The following is a 22,024-nucleotide window of genomic DNA, read 5'->3' on the forward strand; positions in this document are numbered from 1 at the left end:
ATGGACAGAAGATAATTTTTAAGTTCAGAATTACCTAAGCAAATAAAAGTGGTCATGTTACATTGACCTTGATGATATGTACAGAGGTCTCACACTAGTGAATATTGTTCCTGGGCTTGATTTCTGGACTAAGAATGGCCCCTTTCTAAGAGTCTGTATATAATGTACTTGTTCTTGCTAATAAATGACTCCTTAGTTATGTAAATGGTGTAACTAACAATTGTTTTCTTAGAATCAATGGATTAGCAAGGATCCAGTTTAGGGATAGACCAGGAGCTCTTGGACTCTTCAGCAAAACATTGTCCTGGAGGTTCTGGAATCAGAACTGCACACCGGGCATTAGGTACGGCATTTGTGTTTGGCACTGCCTATCCCTCACCCAGGTGGTGCCCACTACTATCCCCTTTCCCCGAAACTGTGAGTTAGCTGCAACCCGCCATGACTGGTCACGCTTTCCCAGCTCAGTGCTGTCCTGCCTCCTCCCAGGGTAAAGGAGACATCTGGAGGATCACCGCTGGAAAACTACCAGGTGTATAAATATGGCCAATCGTATGACTGATTATGTTATTATAATGGCTAATGCTAAGGACGTCTTATTGATTTGTAAGTATAACCAAATGCTAAAATCTACTGTGGAGATATAATATGTTCTATAGAGAAGAGAAAACAAACATCGGCAACATTCCACGTCACAATTCAGAGTCTTTCAAAACTTACCGATAAAGCCGAGCTGGGAAAATTCCAGAATCATCCACTCCTCAGAGGGCTGCTGGAGGGCAAAGTTCTTCATGGTGCTGAGATAGTTAGGTTTGGCGACAATATCGTCTTCCAGCTGCAAGAGACAATTCAAAGGAAAAACAGCCACGATCAGTAAGAATGACCCAGGCCTGGTACACAGCCCACTCACCGCACAGCTGTGGAAACAAATCTTTCATAAAAGCACATTACCTCCCAGGCCAGGGCAAAAACAGCTGCCGACATAACTATTAGGAGGGGTGGGAAATACTAAGCATGTACGCAAAGTATCTGTATCTGAAAAGCATAGGGCTTAGTAGATATACTATAGTGAATAAAGTTTTCTATGCAGGTTGGGTAACTATACTCAACCCTACGGAATTGACAAGGGGCCATAAATGCAACAGACAACGTAGCTCTCTCCATTGGGAATCGCACACTACCATGCACCACTTACCTTCAGTCTTCACAAGGGTGAACATGCAAGCTTCCCCATCACAACCTGCGTCACTCCAAACCACATCCATGCATCACCCCAGCTCTACATGTGAAATGAATTTTTACCGGAGGTACACTTACCTGAACATAGTATGTGCCCTTAGACTGCGCGTACATCATTAAGAAGCAATAATCTAGATTCTGTTTTGTCCTCCATCTGCAAAACAAATAGCCAGTTAGATTAATTTCCGGTGGAAATTTGGGTAAGGTGGAGCGTTAATTACTTTGGTGGTTATTGTTATGCAGCTGAATATTAGAGCTCCGGCACTTCGTTTGAGTGGCTTTTTATATTTAAATTTCACCCGCACCATTTTCATTTTTTTGGAAGCCTACATGCAAGCAGAAGATTCTCTCTGGACCAGCAGTAAGTGCTACTGAGCTACACAGAACTAAATGGTAATCATGGGGTTATGTCCTCCCTCTCCTTCTTATGGGTCTTAGATATGCCAACTGGCTGCCCCAGAAATCACTATGCCAATATTTGCAATGATTATACATGCTTTTACACATTTGCTGCTCAACCCATTTGGTCAATCTGCTTTCTAAGATTGCAATTAGACAGCCTTTATGTTCCAAAAAGGATGAAGGTTATTTCAGTCCCAAAGTTGTCAGCAGTTATCTAACCGTCCAGTTCTACAACTACTAAGGAGCATTTCCCTACCTTCCAAAGTAGAGCTCATATTAAGTTACAATATACAAGAAACAGTTCAGAAATTAGGACTGGGAAATCTACCAACTGTAAATAGATGGAGAAAGTCTGGATGTGTTCTTTTTTGACAGCCTAATAATGTCTATAGAACCCTCCAGCAGAGCCAGGTCAAGGTTGGAAGAGACTAGGCTGCATGCCATGCCTAGACCCCAACCCACTCACTTGGAAGAGGTCTCCTGTGTGCAGTGATGGTCAGTAATCTGGCATCAAGCACAATGAGAATGTAAGGGAGGAATGATAGAAACCTATACCAGGAATGGAATGGTCCTTAGTAAGAAACTCTAGATAGAGCGTTTTACATGGGACATTTTTCTCTTTAGAATGAGTCTTCATGTGTTAATTTTACATTGTGGTAACCAAGAACTTCCTAGAATTTGTGCTTTGGCCAAGGGCTTTCAAAATCGCAAGACCTTGTAATATTTATTCTATTTTAGAACAAAATGTAGATTAAACAATGTAACTATATGATAATGATTGCAGAGACCTAAAAAGCAAAGACGTAGCAAACAGAACAACAAACAAACCTCGCCCTCGGTCACATTTCAAACCGGTAAAGTCCAGGAAAAAGTTGGTTGATAAAAACAGTCACGTTTTCCAAATAAATTCTGCATATCTGAGATGCTGAGTAGCCTAACAGTTCTTCGTAAACTGCACTGCCCTTCACTACCTACTGAAACCTCCTCCCCAAATCCTTTAGATTTTCACTTAATAGGCTTAAACATGAACTCCTTAGCATAGGCTGCTACAAAGTGAGCCCTTACAGGTTGGCTTTTGCTATATAAAGCTCTAAAGCATAAGTGGGCACAACAAACACAGATCATTTTGGGGGTTTCTTGCCGTACTACAACATATATCAATTGCAAACGTACTGCTTTATGGGTAATGTTCAGGTCCACAATAACATGCCCCATACATAAAATGTTCCTGTGACTTTAGTCCTATAATAACTGTTTGTATCATACACTAGTGTTTATTTTTTATTTTTTTAGAAAAAAAAACTAATTAAATGAGACCAGGAGCAGGTCTGAATTTGGCCACCATACAGGAGCTCAGTGTTGTCACACAACTTTACATGACCCTATAGTAGTAGTAGTAGTAGTAGTAGTAGTAGTAGTATGTGTGTGTGTGTGTTTGAGGTTGAGGTGTTGCCCCAAAGAAGCGCCAACATTTCCCCGAATGTAGCTGATTTGGCCAACAATCTGTTTAAAATAGTATTAATTGTCTTTACTCTGCTGTTTCTGTTGGAAGGCTGAGAAACAGAAAAACATTCCAACAACGCTTATAACAAAGGAATCAGGATGGTGCAAGTTGTTGTGCTTCAGAAGTATGTTATAAACAAGAAGAAATGAGAAACAAAACACCTTCGACTATACCTGAAACTAACCGAAACACTGCTAGCAAAAAGACACACAACATTTATCTCAAATAAAAAAAAAAGGAAAACAAAGCTGTGTTTGTGTGGGCTCCTCTATTATCTTTTTGTAACCGTAGTCACTTGTAGTGTGCTGAGGGTGGAAAATTCCTCAATGAAGCGGTTAACATTGAAACTGGGAAAAACAAGGAATCCAATTGTAGTCAATTTAAGTGGGTCTTGCTTTAAACAACGTACGTTCTGGATAATAACTGCCAAGCTAACTCAAGAATCAGCAAATTCTTCAGTATGCAAAATGGTAGAAGACACACATATACTATATATATATATATATATATATATATATATATATATATATATATATATATATATATACACACACACACACACATACATATATTACATACATACATTTAAAAAAATAATAATAAAAAAAATTACCTGACACGCTCTCTAGGATCACCAAAAGATTCCCTAAGTCGTGAAAAATCAGGATAAAAATTGGGTGATGGAGAGATAACTTCCAGAAGGCCAGACTGTATTTCAACCGGGAACCTAGATAAATTAAAACAAATATACTTAATAATAAAAAAAAAATTAAATACAAGATCCGTTTGTTTTAATTATTGTTATGTGGTTTTCCCTGTTGTATCACCAGTGTATCACATGCCCTTTTTGCCTGACCAGGTCCTGGCCATAATCCTCTGGAACTGTTTCTCGGCTAGGACCCAAGCAATTGCCCGCTGACTTTTAAGGTTATGCCATTTGGGATGAAGAATGCCCCGGCGACCTTTCAGCGGATGACAGATCGGCTCCTCGACGGCCTGCAGGATTATGCTTGTGCATTCCGATCTATAGCAACACCTGGGATGAACACCTCACTTGGGGGTTGTGTTCGACCGCATCAGGACTGCGGGTCTAACCCTGAAGCCCGACAAGTGCACGATAGGGGTTTCTGAGGTCCCACCCCCAAAACGAAGACACAGGTCTTAGCCTTTCTGGGTATGGCCGGTTACTACCGGCGGTTCGTCCCCGACTACAGCTCCATCGCCGGACCCCTGACTGACCACAACCCACTAATCTGGTTTAAAGAAGTCTCCGGGGACAATGGACGCCTATTACGGTGGACTCTAGCCCTGCAACCCTACAATTTCAGTGTTTTTTTTTTTTTTTAAGTTTCATTTTAAATACGAACACCACATAATCCAAATAAACCACAAACAATGCTAATGTATCAATAACAAAGTGATTTGAGTTAAATCCGTGGATTTGCTAGTATTACATAAGGTAACTCACTAAATCAGATGTATAATCACTCCTACACAAAACATACCAGGCATAAATAGTACATTTTGTGCGTTTCTTCGCTACACCTTTTTATTGTGTATGTATAAATAGGTCTGGCAAATCCGATGCCCTACTGCTGTTCAGGTTGGCTGAACATTAGACAATTATTTTACCTCACATTTACCACACGTTTCTTAAAATAGAGTTTGCAAGTAAAGACGTCTGAAGCACATTGTGTGCAAATGAGAAAGCCGCATAAGAACACAACAAGCATAAACATTACTGCATGAGAGTCACTAGACACAATAGTGCAGCGTGTTCTATTGTTCCCAACAGCTTACGGTTTCCAGAAAACCACCTAGAAGAGTTAATGGAATATGTTGTGTAAGTACGGACTCTCCAGCTGTAAGGAAGCATACGGTACACATGACGTTGGGTGTACCATCAGTCCAACGTGAGAACGATCTTCTCTAGCTGTTCTTGAGAAAACAATTAAGCAAACCTTACTTGCATACAAAGTTAGGCATGTACAATAATTCTATTAAGATATACCCTCCTTTACTTAACCCCAATGATCACTTCCGCCTTTTCTGGCTCTGCACTAAAAATCAGTAGGCAATGGAAGACAATAAAAAGAGGGTTCTCTTAAAGTATATAATTATGCAAACATTACATATAATAAGGTTTGCTTCATTGTTTGAGGAAACAAAAAACTTAACTGGCACTTTCAGGAACTGGCAAGCTCGCCTATCTGAATAATGTATTTCCAAATAATGCTCAACTATCCGATCCAGGCTATCCCTGAAATAAGTAAATCCCACATTATTCTTCATTCACCGCAGAGGTTTCCTAAACATAGTATGAAATACATACATATATATTATATGCATGTATACATATAGACATGACAATACTTTTTCAACCCTCGAGGTGATTGTGAAATAAAAAGGTTTAGTGGGATCAGCGGGCTATACCTAAGAGGCAGACATTAAGTACACGTTGACTGATGGCCTGTCCATCAAGAGAAGCAACGCAGCCGGCATAAAACACATTTTGAAGTTATCTCGTGGTAATGTCGGCAGCCCCCCGCTACACAATGAGCCCATTAGAAGCAGCCCGTTATCCTCTGATAGCCGTCCATTATTCTGCGTGTTGGCAGGAACTGCCCGTCGCATCAGAAGATGCATTTGCTACTCTTTGAGTGGGGCCCCGGGCCGAAGGACGATTCCTTTTGTGCTTACGCTTCAGTCTCAAGAGGTTTTTCTGAGCCTTTTCATCCTACAGTGAATAGCTGTATCTAGATGGAGAGTCCTAATCTCACATACTACACAGATTGACGGATCATTTGAAATGCTGTCTGCATGGTCCCCAGGCAAACACAGTGTTAACCATCACTATGAAAGCCATGCTTACCCCTGTGGCAATCACAAAAGGTTAATAATAACCTGAACAGCACAAAACTAAAGCAATTGGGGGATAACTCTAATTTTGGAGTTATTAACAGACATCCCATTGGTTTCTATGAAATGTTTATGCCGTTTGTTCCAGGTGTAGCACTTTTCATGAGAGCTGCTCCGACTCTGCATGGATAAGAATGGCACCTTTCTTTTGATGAGGGAAAGATGGAAATTATGACCCATGTCCATACAAGCTTTTATAAATAGTATAAATACAGAAGTAAAGCTAAGTGGCACGCGCTCACATCAGTAGCATGTACAATTCTCCGATGCCTGCAAACGGAAAGGGAGACGTCGGTGCATCCATGCCCCCCCCCATTCAGGGCAGTTTTAAGGATGTATCGATTGTGTCACAAATCAACTAAGAAGAAAACCAACAAACAAAAAAGCAAAAACATTTATTCAAGTAAAAAAGTTTTTTTTTTTTTTTTTTTTTAACTAACAAAATGTTTTTTTTTAATGTACCCATATTTTTTGCCAATATCAGTGGAGACGCATTAAAAACTTGAAAAGGACAAATATTGAAATAAAATTAAAGTTTTTTGAGCGTTGTTTCCAATCCTGGCCTAGCTACCGCTTTTCCGTTGTATTGTGATTTTATAGGTTTCTACAGCCTGGGAAATATAAATGGATTTGGTTACATCCAAAGAAAACAGACTTACGTGGTTTTGATGTTTTCTGCCACCGACGTTGCATACTGAGCATCGGTCTGCAAGGAAAAAAAAAACTGTTAAAAAGAGAGAATGATAGGAAAAATAACCCGATGCTTTTTAATATAACATTATGTAAATAATACATTCCTAATGCTTTATCTGAAACCTCCATAATAATTTAATTTTATTTAATGTTTCACAAGAGTAATCACCTACCCATGCTACTCTCCAAGCTTGACCTTGCACACTATAGCAATTATGCGACACACAGCATGTAGCATAATCACATTATATATATATATATATATATATATATATATATATAAATATATATATATATATATATATAAATATAATCATAAATGGCATCTAACATCCCATACGTCAGTGGAAGATAGTACTGCCCATTACTAGGTAGCCTGCTGACCTCGGAACTACATCATCAACTAAAAAAACAGTGACTTGCTCTTTAAACAGAAATATTTTTTCCCCAACTACAACTAAAAAAGATAAAAAGAAAAAAAAATATATTTTCATGTCGTAGAAATGCACTTGAGTCCGTGCAAAATGAACTCCAATGTGCATTAAAAGTATACATGCATAATTACCATCATTTTCCTTTATTAGTAACATTTATATTCCAGCAACATTCTCTGTATTTTTGTTTAAATTCAAACTCTTGATATATCGCGGCTTTAGATTTTGAGCGATGTTGCGGCTTTAGATTTTGAGCGATGTTGCGTATCACTCATGTCCGCTGCTGCAAGCGACAGCCACAAATAGTGTTACAAGAGCAAAAAAGCTCCGGAATTATGTTTGACACATATTGCTGAAGACAGGAGGAATGTTTAAAAGCAAAGTCCCCGGAGTTAGATGACAATTTAAGGCAATACTGACGGGGATGCCCAAAATACTTCAGTTCTGTGATATGTTTGCACAGCTATATTTACCGAGGAAAAACGGCAACCATTAATCCTTGGCCGATAAATTCTCAGAGAGGTTTAAAGACCGGACTCTTGGCAGCGTCTAATTCATGTTTGACGCTGGTTTTCTTTGTTTAGAGGCCAAGGAGAGGTGGGAGGTGGGAAAAACGCTTCTCCCGGGTTAAATAACCCTTAGCTCGGGGACACACATCAGACTTTCACACCGTTCTGTATTTCGCGATGTTAAAGCAAGACTGGCTTACCTGCGGTCAAACATGTCTCCAAACATCTAAAATAGCCAAAGAGGGACACACTTGTTCCATGCATGACCCGCGGCAGAGCTCCACCAGTGAGACTTGGTACTCTGGGAACGGTACTGTTCTTCCTAAATACGGACACTTGGGACGTATGGTTATATCAGGCACCACAAATCAAACTAAGTGATTCGTGGCACGTATCCGGTAGAATGGGTTTGCCCAAAAGGAAGTCAATGGATCTAGAGTACCCTATCTATTACTTTTTCCAGGTTCCCAGTCTGGAACTTTATATACCATACTTGTTCTGCATACATACATACATACATACATAAATACATACATGACCCGTGACATAAATATGATGGCCAGTAACGGCCTAACACATGCTCCATGTTTGACCTTTAAAATAAATGCAGTCTGGCAGCCTTGAATTATAACTGCACTCTTGTCTAGATTTAACACTTTCTGAGATGAAGTTATCTTAATCATTTTAGTTCTAGGAGGGGTGAACTCGAAGCATTAAATGGTTAAATGAAATCTACAGCCCAAATACCGACGTCAACTAAAAAGATTATGTAGCAGTGACAAACACCGAGACACGTTGACATTGTGTGCCTCCAACACCCAGCGAGGAGCTAGATTTAAGTTCTTGCTCTCCTCTTCCTGCTGTGTTCTTCGGTTGAGCTCTGCCCTGAAAGTTTCCACCGCGAGAAAATCTCTTCCCCGGTTTGGTGGAAAGTACAATGTAACATTTTAAATGCATCAACCATACACAGTAGTGTTAGAAAAGGGTATTTTAAAACTTAAATTGCAAGGTTATATTCTCACAAGACAATAGCTAAAGTTTAAAGAGCGCTGTTATTTGAGCAGAGTTTATAGTAATAATACAGAAAACACATGAAATGTAACTACTACCCTATATATATATATATATATATATATATATATATATATATATATATATATACACACACCGTATATATATATATATATATATATATATATATATATATATATATATATATATATATATATATGACAAATTAAACATATTTTTCTTTTAATGGTGGATGAGCTCCTACTATTGTGTTGTTCTCCACGTCAAGCTAGAAAAACTCACAAAAAATTGGATCTCAATTGATGCAATTATATGACTTTTCCAAGGAATCGATTCTATCTATTTTTAGGTACATAAAAACATTTTTTTTTTTGTTTGGCAGATTCGCAGTAATACAACCATGATACCTGGGATTTGATATGATTGCATGCTTTAAGAGAATAGCAGGGGAAATCCAAATAAAAATGCTCTTTAAGTTCCATATAAAACTCAAATCTTTTAAGGGGCGCAGGTCACCGGCCACAGGGGTTCGCAAATCATGACACTTAGATACAGCCTTTACACCTGTGCTCATCCCAGTTGGAGCAAAATGGGTTAAATTACACTAAATACACGAATCCACATGTCAGAGAAGAATTGCCCTAATTTTCGATATATCAGATATCAGTTTCTATTAGAATGACATCACAGGAAAACCGTTCTATCGGCACAGATGGACGCACCATATTTAAATTAAAAGCTCGTTAAAACAGGTCACTTGAGGCCACCGCCATTTAAAATAAATATTTGCACTGGGTGATGAACAGCAAACAAAGGCAGCGGTCCTGAACTTCGACCGGTCTGGGTGGGCTCCAATTATCTGTTCTGCCGCCAAAGCAAGTTTTGCAATGGAGCGACTGCAGCGTTAATGCAAACGCTACCTGCCAATGCCTGGCCAGACTAAACGGGAGATATGTCGGACTCCACCTCGGCGTCTCGTAACAGGAGAGCGGTAGATTAATTCTCAGGAGCGCTCTCAATTTCTCGGGAACTAGGCTAGCTCATCATTATCTGCCCTAGATTGCTATTGGTTTTCTCCTTCTCCAGCCAAGGACAGAGGAAAAAAAATCAGGACAAAGCTACTAAGAATACATAATGATTGAAAGTATAAAGTCTTTAACCTCTGTTAGGCTTGCGATTAATAGTTTTAGCTTGGACGTAGTCCTGTAAAGGCACGAGAAATGCAAGGTGTCACATTCGACAAATTCCCAAGCCAGAAGGAACTCATCAGCTGTAGACGACTACAGCTCTCTGCGGACAAAATGTATTAAATAAATGACAATACTGATCTCATAACGCTAGAGATCGCTTATTAGTTGACTGTTAATTGCCAGATTTTTATTCTACAATTCCCAACCGTGAGACCATAAAATTCGGAGATTAGATTTAATCAAAGGCCCTAAATTTCAACATTCTGCAAAATTCATAGTTAAAACCTACTTTGAACAATGCATTACAAGGGGCCAGCTCGGCCCATCAACAAGATCACTGCTAAGGCTTGCCAACCATAATGCAATCTGTGAATGAAACTGCAGCTCTCCTGTGAACTCCCTCTTTAGTGAATACAATGGTGATGTTGAGCAGCCCCCATAAATGTGAGTTATTATTTTTTTTGTCTAGAAAAAACTGTTTTTGAATTTTCCCTTCCCTTTCCTGAGCTGCTGGATCCGTTGATCATGACTCTCTCCTTCTTTTCTATCTCTTTTTACTTAATAGCAATGGCTTGGGATGGCGTTCTGCATTGGTAGACTGTCTAGTTCCCGAATCTGCATTGTACAGGAACAGTCTCATCCGAGCTCAAACTACAACTAAATCTAAATACCATCGCTAGTGTTACTTTGTTTTATGGTTTTCTTTTTAAGCTACTCATATTTTTTCCTGCTATCTCTTATTCCTGCTTTTTTACCCAAACAACAAAATCAAACCCATGGACACCTACGCATCAGCTGGACTATAAAATAACAAAAGAGGACCTTGTCAGCAGAAGACAGAGACAAATAAACCTTTATACACGTAAGAGAGATAGCAGGAAGAAAGCGACGTGTTGCATAACCAGCTCTCATGTTACCGTAATTCCAGTGTCAGGCCTTTTTGTGCCCGTGGCCCTCAAAAATAAACAAGCACACAAAAGGTTAGAGCTTATCAGTATTTGCCAGAACAAAGCTTGGCTGCCTCAACTCAAACAGATATCTTGGCACCTAGCAACTATAATCTGTAGTCAGGTTGAGTGATGAGTCAATGTCCGCTGTAAAGCTGTGATACCAAACGAAGGATGGAGAATAAATTAAGCATTATGGATTAGGTTAGCAAAACACCGCGGTACCTCAGCTATTAGCACTACGATCACGCAGTCATCCTTCTCCTGCTGATTGAGCTCGGAAATCAGCGAGCTTAGGGTGTCCGTCAAATAGGAGTGAACTTCCCGCTTCACGCTGGGGATCCCCATCACTATAGACACTGAGGGTCAAGCAAGGCAAAATATTAAATTACAGAGTACACATCTTGCACTAAATCAAGTTTTAAAACCCTAAAAAAAAATAACAGCTGCCTCCAACCATATCCTATTTTTAAGCTCTCTAATGTCAGGCCTGTTACTGTATTAAACGTCTATGTTGCTAGCGGCATTGATTAGTTCATATATATTAGTCATATATATAATGCTAAGCTTCACCTATGTTTCAAACAGAACCGATGAAAATGCTTACCTCCAGTCCGACCCTGGCCCACGTGCACAGCCGGCTGCAGGCTATTCTCCTTGGCCAGCAGGTGTGGCAAGTGATGGAAGATAGTAGGCAAATGCAACACATTCTTATTTGTGATATTCCACAGCTTTAGCTTTGTTTCATCTTGAACAAGAAGTTTGAGATGAGAAAAAAAAACATGAGTTAGACATAGCTGACGATCAGTGGGTAGCAGTTGGACTTGCTGTGATGTAATACGTAGGGGAGGAATGACGGAACTCTGTTTCTAGGCAACTCTAGTATTTCAGATAAACTTTTAAAAATAATTGTGTAAGTGACAGGGAACATTAAGGAGAGAAATATTGACAGACAGGTTTCTTTAACTTCTCTCTACACGACACAGCAGTTATCTGGGGATATATTTAGAGGCCCACTAGGTGGAAAATCATCTTTAATTAAAGATAAATCACGTAATACAGCACTGTAAAAGAATGCATGCCGTTCTTTGTCACCATATGATTCCATGGAAGGATTTTGCTGATTGGACCTTTCCTTAGGTGAGCAGAATACACTTAACATTTTGCACCAAATTTCCTTTTCATACATACAGTCCGGTAAAAAAAGAAAGAACACCCTCTTTGAATTCTATTGTTTTACATATTAGGACATAATCATATGTAACTTCAGATGAACAACAACAAATGACATATCACACCGTGTCATGATTATTTCAACAAAAATGAAGCCAAAATGGAGAAGCCATGTGTGAAAGTATGCCCTTACCGCTTCCATATGACTTAAGATGCTAAGTAGCAGACAGATGCTGTTAATCAAATGAACACTACACATGTTACAAAGACAATAAACATCCCTTATTTCTCATTTCTCTGAATAACTGCTCTTTGTGAGGAACACTCACTTTTTTTATATGCCTTTTAACACATTTCTATGCCACTTTACTGCTCTTTTAACAGCGCTGACAGAATTAGAATTACTATTTCATATAACACGGAAGACAGAATTAGTGCACTGAATAACGAGGGCACCTTGAGATGCCTCGGTCTTCCATTTCATGTGCGTTATTTTAACGTTTTGATCATTAAAATCAAATCATTATTTTTTTGCCTAGATTAGGACTGTCCAACGTTGGTAACGTGATAGGCGGCATACATCAGGAAAAAACACTAAAAGGAAGAGCGTGAAATTTTAAATAAAGGGACAGCACTTACCCGACACAGAATTGGCAGCTATTCTACCAAGTCTTATTTCTTGCAGCTGATTGGCTGTTTAAGCTGTCAATCAGTGGCAGGAAAGTACTTCCAATGAAATCAATGGGAAGACTTTACATATGCGTGCATATGGCAGAGCTAACGCTGGATCTGACTGGTGGAGGGGGAGTGCAGGGGAGATGTGTTTGGACGAAAACACCTCCTGCAGGGCATTTAACTAGGGGTGAGCCAAGGGGCACATATATTTGGGGGGATTCTGCACAGTACCCCCATACATTTGCAAAATGGACCACATAAAAATGCAAAGGGGTCATGCAGCCACTATATATATTAAAGTGCATACGATGGCTTGAGTGTCCTTTAAAGTGTTGCAAAAGCATTTATCCTTCTGGTTCCTGTAACCAGCCTTGGCGTTTCAGAGATTACTTTTTAGTTCCTAGAATCCCTTACCAGACAGGCTGCTCCACGTTCGGTTGATATCTCGTAAGGCTTGTTTTTCGGATATGGCCCTTTTTATTTCATCCAATACAAGGTTCAGTTCTTTGGAGCGTTTCAGGTTCTCCTGCTCTGCCGCATGCAGCCGATCCTTGAGGCCCAGGAACTCCCGCTGGTACACATCCACCACATCCCCTGTAGACAGAAGATAGAAACCTTATGAGATGAGCTGCTAATTAAAATGAAAGCAATAAAGGACCAATCTTTCTGATCTTCGGTGAATCCGAGAAACCCGACTCAACAATGGTGCAATATTCACTAAGCTTTGAGCTGTAGAAAGATGATGACATGTTTCATGTTACAGATTTAATGATACGCCATCAAGGATCCACAGAGTTTGTCCTTTTAGAAGAACTGCATCGTTAGAACAGAAAAGATGTATTTTGATCAATGCATTTCAAAAGAATGGGTAAGCCCATAATGCGTAGTTAATGTGATGAAGGTTTTATCCCACCACAAACGTCTGCTTACCAAATAAACCCCGTAGTCTTTTTTAAGCACCATTCTCGCACGTAAACACAAGACCTGGCGTATTCCAGCCACAGTTCACGTGGGTCCGTTACCTATAACTTCCGGGTAATGTGATCTGCTTCAAGTAGGAAATTAAATTCCATTTTTTTGTACCACGTGGAAGCACTGGTAGAAAGAGAATCTTTCGTGAGGCTGGGGACACTAGAAATCTCTGCTTTCCTAAAAACCCTGTTTTATGTTTATCAAGCAAATAACAATAATAAAAAATAAGACTACTAAAAGCTAATTTGTGATTTGTAGAATAGGGCACAAGACCATGCCTGGGAACTTTCTTAATGAGCCGACCCTGAGACTTTTAAGAAAAAATATTAACCCTTTAATGGCCCATCATGCACATTCTATGTAGTGACTCATTAAATGTGTTAACCAAGTGGCTCTACTCTCTAGGGGAAATGGGTGGGGAGTGGGGCATGTCACCCCCACTCCCGCAACCCGGAGAAGCAGCACTTCTCCCATAGTCTATGGGCAAAACCCGGAGAGTTCCTGGGTATGTTCATGTCACATGCAGCTTAATCACATACGTACAGTGGCTGTAAATGGCATTCTTTGTCCCATTTGGAGGCCATGTATTGCTAAAAAGGCCACAAAACACGGCCTTGCTTTGGCAATTTGCAGCTTCACGTCGGGTGTCTGGCATCAGTAGAGAATAGCACCGCTCCATCTGGTCACCCCTCTGGCTGAAAGAGGCAACCATGTTAAACGTTGGGCACATTTCCCAACCAATCCCACATGGCTGCTACTGGCTACACGACTATGCTACCAGTGAAAAACTAATGGAAGATCCATTAAACACCAGCCCTCGTTTCCGGGACCCCATTAAATGTGTCCCCTTGTGTTCTCGAGTCAAATCGTGTGGTAGAAACAAAAGTGAGGAGGCTGGGTGAAGAAGAAGAAGAAAAAAATCTTAAAACACAAACAGGTCTCCGCTGGGATCTTTATCTAGGGCAGGTAGATTGACATTCTACATTATAAAACAGAACAAAGAGAAAGTAAATAAATCACTTGAGTTTCGACCAGCAGCCCCCACACGCCGGCTCTGCATCCATTACATTGATTATTTCATCTCCGCCTAACAATTGCTTGAATGCAGAAGACAATGTGGATTGGATTCCCTAGAGATGAATTCAGCATTACACACGTTCACAAATCCGTTATGAGGAAATATGTACTATGCTAGAATACTCCCATAATTCTTTGGGCATGTTTTTGGAGACAAAACAGATTTTAAAACCAAATCACATTTTATGACATTTTATAGGGCAGAATAACCCGAGATTGTACATATATATAAACCGGAAACCCACTTTATGTATAAATCTCAGGAACAGCCATTTTAACTTTCTCCACTTTTTATAAGTTATTGTCCGTCTTCGGCGGGAACTGCTTTGTTCAGGGAACATAACACCAGGATAGGACGTTACACAGTTCTGCCGCCTTTTGTCACAGAACCCAAGATCTGTGAGGGTCGCAGTTACTCTTTAAAACATACCCTACCACTAGAAAGTGTGACATATCTATATATATATATATATATATAACAATTTCTTTTACTAAAAAAATCAAGTATTTTTAATATTTTTTTAACCCCTTAATGACAAAGATTTTTTTTATTTAATTTAAATAATCTGTGTTAGTTGCCTGTTAAACAGAACAAAAATGATACAGACTGAAGGTGACCAAAAATACAGAATTCAAACTTTGCAAAATTAAAAATTAGCTTTAGGAGACAGCTATGCCCAGGCTTTTAAACATGTAGTGAAGACCAACTGAAGATGAGGAGTACTTTAATTTTCTCTTTCACGGCACATCGAGCACGGCTTGGAGAGAAATGTCATTGCCTACCTAATCCTGCGGTACACCTGGCTTCTGAAGCATAAACGTCACACTTTTCATTAGGCTCAAAAGGAGATGCTCGTGTGGCTGCTGTAGCAAAAACTAAAAATAATGAAATACTTCTGGTTTTAATGACTTCCTCCACAGCCACCCGCAGTGGGCTTTTCACCGAGCTCTTAGAAGTAACACCAGTTAGTGTTCCCAACAGGTTTATTAAGGCGTCTCGTGCAGGGAGATGCAAGGGCAGGGCGACTCCGAGGTTGTTAAGAGCTCAAAATGTCCTTAGGTTTAGTAAGAGAACTTTCCTAACAAATGATAAGATCCATTGAGAATGCTATGCTAGGAAGATGAGATTTTAGGAGCAGACAAGAGAAAAGGTAAATGAGAGGTTTTACTTTTTAACAAGTAATTATGTAACTCTACTAAAAGAAGTCGTTTTACTATAGAGGAGTCACCATAGTCTCTGAAAGTGTCAAGAAGAAGAAGAAAAAGTAGTCTGAAGGGAAGTAAACAGTAATGGGCGAGGAGCTGCCCCTGAAGAATACCGTAAGTAGTGGTCTTGTTAAAAGGACTTCAACTCCCTTAATACCAGGTATTGTTTGAATGGGGAGATCTTGGACGGCAACGGTTAAAAGCGATTAGTTGTATGATTTCAATTTGTAAATTAAGTTCCAGCTGGAACGGCTTGAGAAGTGACAGCATGGCTTCAAGTGCAAGTGTTTACTTAGAAGATCCCTGGAAGAAAACCAACTCTGAATGTAAGAGATAAAACACTTTTGTCTTATGCAAGAACTAAAAATCTACTTCAAAATTGTAACTAGTCTATCTTAAGGGACTACTGAGGTTTTAAGATATTACACGACCCTCCTTCTTACTCACGGCATCGTAGCGTCCTTTGACGTTTCTCCTCTGTGGCCAGTACCGCAATATCTATATTAGTTTTTATAATACCAAAAGCCTTCACTCGTATCTTCCATTAACACATACATTCCTATGTATGTGTGATTGTTACCCGCTATTTGGGCGCTCCTCACCTGTTGTAGTCAAATTGTTAGGTTATATACTAGTTGTTATGTGGAATATGATGTCGCTATATAAAACAATAAATAATATTTCTAGCAGCTCGAAAAGATGATCCCTCTCCCTTTAGCTATAGTGCAAGGGTTAATGGAAAACCAGTGTAACCTTTGTAAGATTAGAACGCTCTTTCTTTGTCACTAAGACTATTTGCTATGAGGAGGGTAGAAAATAAGATTTTGATCAAAATGTAAAAGGGGGGGGAATACCCTTCATGTCAAATCAGTTGAGATAAACATTGCTTAATTCTTCCACAGAACTAGTAGTGTACACAGAGCAAAAGGCCAACAAAATCAGGCAGGAATGTCTAGATCGAGTCAGATTATGTTAAAGCGCAACTTCATGTAATTTAAGATCTATTGCAAGTGCCCTATTTCGAACTGACAGGGTCTTCTTCAGTACCGTCAGTCACATCAAAGGCCTTCCTTTGACATCCTGGAATACCTCCAGCTAGAGGCAAAAGATTAAAAAGGGTCCTTGTTTCATGTTCTGTTCTTTTCGAGATGGCAATATACCGGATGAACGCTATAAAGAAGCGAAATGAATCATTACCAAGAACTTTAAATGTAAATCCAATTAAAAAGAGGATTATTTAATAATAAAAATGATAAAATAGACACAGTTGGTGGCACTGGGGACAGAAGGGGACAACTGTCCTTTGGTTGCTGTAACTTAGATACTTTGGGCCCTACTGATGGTTTTCTGCTTTTATTTTTAGTGGTTTTCGTCAAGTTTTGCAAAACCCACTATTTAGCATGGACCGTACCATGGCTGGTTTTTCTGTGTTCTGTCCGCTCCGGAGCTGGAGCTAATTGGAAGCGAGTGTATTGGGTTGAGGGAGATGAGATAGATACAGGACATCTCTTGTATGGCATATCTGCAAAATCCCCTACACATTCGCAAAAGGGACAACACCAAAAGTGATCACACAGCTACCAGATGCATGAAAGTGCCTATGATGGCTGGAGTGTGCTTTAATGGAGGAGGCAAACACCAGACCCTAGAAACATAAGTGACCATGATTCCCTTTTAAGAATTTTGTAATATAAGGACCTTTAATTTTACTGAGAGGATGGCAGATAAGCTGAACAGCCTCTCAAGCAAATGTGGTAGAAGTTAATACAGTAATGGGAATCAATAACGCATGGAATATGCATACGGCTATCCCGAACCTACGATTAGGACAATAACTGATTAGGGTCTGAGTCTTTACATCAGGAAAAAATGGGCAGACAAGATAAGTGAATGGCTCTCATATTATACATTTATAAGAAAACTAACTAGACTCATTTAATTCCTTCACTTTAAATCCACAGTTCTGCTCCTGCCACGTGACGTGAAGCCGATAAACAGACACTAAATAATTAAATCCCACATGAAATGACTTGTCAATTCAAGATCTTTTTTTTTTTGTTCTGAGCAGTCAAAACTTCCGGCGGTCTAAATACCAAGATGCTCGGTAACATTCTGAATGGAGCAGCCCTCCTCCCTTCCAGACTGCTTTATTCTCTTCCAGTCATCTTTTGTCACTTTGTTATGCGCTAATTTACTTTCATTATTGAAATGTAGATCATGGCATTTCTCTCCGGGAGAAAAACAAAAAAATGAACACGAAAAGACGGGATCGAGTGTCCCTAAACAGCACCGCCGTAATAGACGAGGATGTACCCTGTGCTATGCAACGCATTTCCAATTACCTCTGCTGGAAGGCTGTTACGGGGTGATACACCGGCACCACCAAACGCGGGGGGGCGGTAAATGATGAATCAGTCAGGAGCACCGGGGTCAAAGGCCATTAATTAAGTCGGTCCTACTTTTATTTACTCGTTAGTGGTCTATAAACAGAAAAGAAGCTTTGAGGATTCACTAAAGCAGGACTTGGCAGCAGAGTTGTGGTTTCAACACCATAAATTCACTACGCAACATAAAGGGCCATCATTGGCTGAGCCGGCCCTGAATAATTCATAGTTCAAATCAATGAGGTCAATTTCAAACAATCTTACTGTATGCTTTATCCAGAGCCCACCAAGCTATTTTACTACACAGTCAATTAAGTCAATGAGATTGCACCGTTCCAGCATACTCTCCATGCAAGTCCCTGTTTAGTGAATAAACACCTTTTGGGGATTATTCATTAACAGGGTGTGTGGGCAAGGTCTGTCTCACCTCATTGACTATGCATCACGACTGACCACCTCACACCTTTCGTGCAGAAAAAGGTCCCCAGGGTTGACACGAAGCATAATAGCTGTAAATTTCAACGTATAGAAAATATCCCCCGCTATACTTTTGCTAAGACATCTATGCAGCGCGTATCCAATAGTCACAGATAACTCAAGAAATAGATATATTGATCGCCCCCCCAGGGCTGGGTGCACTTTTATTTCTCGTGTGTCGCCCTCGCCTCGGAACAGCAGGTTTTAATACACAGTCAGTAGCGCTGACGGTCGGGCCAAAGTACATTTAAATATTACATCTAGCGATCACTGCGTTAAGGCACAGCTTACCATGCAGAAATAAAGGACGGCCGCTAAACATTTATTTTAATCAATTAAGCAAACTTTACTTACAGGAAAAACATGGCCCCCAAGAAATTCTAGTGGAGCAGACACAACTAAGGCTTTCTACCTTAAATACAATTATAGTATATCGTTCTTTTTGAGTTTTGGGTCTGTATAAACAAATAATTCTAGCATTCTTCTGTTCCACGAGGGCTACTTCTAGAAATTCCTTGAATGTCTATGCGCACCGAGCGTCTGGGTAATCTAAGGGACAGCGCTTAGAATATCCATTACCGATTCATGTTGTTGGAGGGGATTTTTGTCTTTGCAGAATCAGTGAGGATACACGGGGGTTCCGGGACATTGTAAGCATGCTTAGATCATATTTCAGCCTAAACTACCAGTTTAGTTCCTATACAACATCTACACGTATAGGGGGTCTCTGGATGAGTGCACCACCCATGGAGAGAAAACCAGCAGCTTCAGGGGTTAAAGCATACAAAATGAAAAGTCTTGTGAAAAATCTATGGCATTATCGCCAGCTGAACTCATGGAGCAATTCCACCCCATTCCTCTGGGTGTTGTTGATGACGCCATATTTCAAACATCGCACTTGCTTTCAAACTCTGCTCTACAAGCGTGTCCTTCAACGTACCGCATGTTATATTGAAAGCATTAACTTCACTGGAACATTAGCTTATACAAACATTGGTTTTTTAGGTGCTGGGTAAAAGGCTATATATATTCAGTTGCCGGGGATATGCACTCCTAGGAACTCTCCAGGTTTGGCCCTGGGGCTCCAGCAATCATAGCTGGTTAACGGGTCCCTGGGGCAGCATTTAATCTGTGGGTGGGGGAAAAGGATCCTTTTGCTTCACTCGCTCACTCACTCCTGCCCAATTTAGCATTTTGGTCCATGGGGTAGCATATTAAGGAGATAGCACACTCTATTCACCAATAATACATATTTTTGTGAGTAATAAAAAAAAAATCCATTACCTACCTAAAGGAGAAGCTGAAGCTCTGCCCTGCTCAATACCCCCCTCCCCCCGCAATTAGAGCTGTATCTGGGCTGGGCGCTGTCCTAGGCCTGACATCACATCTCAGTGACTAAGAATAAGGTAACCATGTATGTTGTGCCGGTATAGTGCTCCATGGCGTGTATGGGCTGGTTACAAAGGATCTCCGCACCCAGTTATGTGGCAGAGCGGCTGCCGCCCCTGGAATTGCTGCCCCAGGGGAGAATGTACCACTGCCAGCGACGACTAGCGAGGAGTCATATGTGTCAGGAGATGCCTTCAGCCAAACACATCTCCCGCATGTACAATAGCTGTGGGTGGGAAACTGGCAAAGGCACATAAGGAGGTCCTGAAGAATCACCCCGGGCGTTTGCAAGTGGAACACCACCCAAAGAGATCACACAGCTATCACCGGCATTAACGTTTATATAATGGATGGAGTGTCCATTTAAAGTCAGCCTATCGTACGAATGTTTGTTTAACAAAGTACTAAAAAAATAAAAAAGCTTGTTCTTGACATAGAATTTAAAAGCACTGCGCATGCAGCGTTTCTGGGCAACCAGACATGACCGCTCCAGCAGACACTTGATGTGATTACAGATGCACAATTGCCCTTCAATGCAGCTGAAGGCGTACCCCGCAGTTTGCGTACAATACAAGCGATTTAAAGTGACAGTCGCCTACATAGCAGTTACGTTGGCACATGCATACAAAATGATCTATATATCGTGTCAGGAGAATGGGACGCAAATGTGTAAATCAGGGTTTCTCTTTTATTTGGACTACCTGGCGTTAGCAATATTATCACTACAATGAAGAACAATTCATTTGCTCATAGCGTGACGTGGCGATGTCATATAATGTGACAGAGCCCACAAATGATCCCATTTTCTTACTCTTGATTTATGCATTTGCTTGGGATTCTCCTAGCGGACTGCAGAGATTGCATACTCTGCTTCTCACGCTGTGAACTCTCCTTGGCTGACAGAGTAGCTTAATTATTTTCCTAGCCATGTAGCTGGATGTAATGTTCAGTAACATTAATTCTCACTTCCCAGTCGGTATGTAAGTTGTGACATTGTGGCTTCCTAATGGTTTGGAGCTTGCCATACAGACAGCGTGAGAGATTAATATTGCCGCAAGTGCCTGCCAGATGTTAAAAAGAAAGCTGCTTATAGCAAGATCCATACAAGTCTTCCAATCGGGATCTCAGGAACACCCTATGGAAACACTATACAGGGAACTGCGGTCACTTGCTGTATAATACGGGAGCTGGTAAGTTTCTGCACCCGCCACAGATTTACATATGAAACGCCAAACTCTTCTGTAATTATCTTTGATGAAGACAGGCCAAGCTGCATAGCAAGCCCCAGCTGTCATTATTCCATACCTGCCAAGTGTCCCTGACCCAAAGCCTCCTGAACCTCTTTTCTGGAATGCGTGCCGTGTATACCATCGTTCACCAGTCAGGGTGAATAGAAGAAGTAGATAATATGTTTAATAATGTATTTTGCTTAAATGCCTTAATGTCTAGTGTTCTTAAAAGAAAATTGCCATTATTAGGTCACAAATTCACTAAAGCTCTAAAACAAAAGTGCTTCTCTTTGTCTACCGGGATTTCAAATGTTGTAAAGCATGTCATCTATGGCTAATCTTCACAAAGCACCCAGTATAATAAATAAGGTTACACTTTTAATAAAACCTTTAAATTGAATCAACGTATAATTGTGTGTACAGATTCAAATAAGGTGGGTTTCTGATACATATATACTGCTTGTGAGTATACCTCTGCAACGTCTTTATTGGGGAGTATTAAGGGTTAACGGCTACACGCTAATGATATTCTGCCTGTTTGGCCACTGCTCACAGCTGACGTGCCCTACAACGATG

The 22,024-nt window shown here is 40.3% G+C and overlaps 1 protein-coding gene across 1 annotated transcript in view; it reads right to left on the reverse strand.

Moving 5' to 3' along the window:
* MGAT4B (alpha-1,3-mannosyl-glycoprotein 4-beta-N-acetylglucosaminyltransferase B) overlaps positions 1-22,024 on the reverse strand; it is a 105,438-nt gene that overhangs the window by 32,916 nt on the left and 50,498 nt on the right. Inside the window, exons 2-8 of the mRNA XM_053465545.1 lie at positions 13,129-13,308; positions 11,474-11,614; positions 11,092-11,225; positions 6,721-6,767; positions 3,756-3,869; positions 1,315-1,390; positions 718-832 (exon numbers count right to left, since the gene is read on the reverse strand). Coding sequence (XP_053321520.1) covers positions 718-832; positions 1,315-1,390; positions 3,756-3,869; positions 6,721-6,767; positions 11,092-11,225; positions 11,474-11,614; positions 13,129-13,308 — 807 coding nt within the window. The remainder of the gene's footprint in view (positions 1-717; positions 833-1,314; positions 1,391-3,755; positions 3,870-6,720; positions 6,768-11,091; positions 11,226-11,473; positions 11,615-13,128; positions 13,309-22,024) is intronic.

Source organism: Spea bombifrons, chromosome 4, assembly GCF_027358695.1.
Source record: "Spea bombifrons isolate aSpeBom1 chromosome 4, aSpeBom1.2.pri, whole genome shotgun sequence".
NCBI classification, from domain to species: domain Eukaryota; kingdom Metazoa; phylum Chordata; class Amphibia; order Anura; family Pelobatidae; genus Spea; species Spea bombifrons.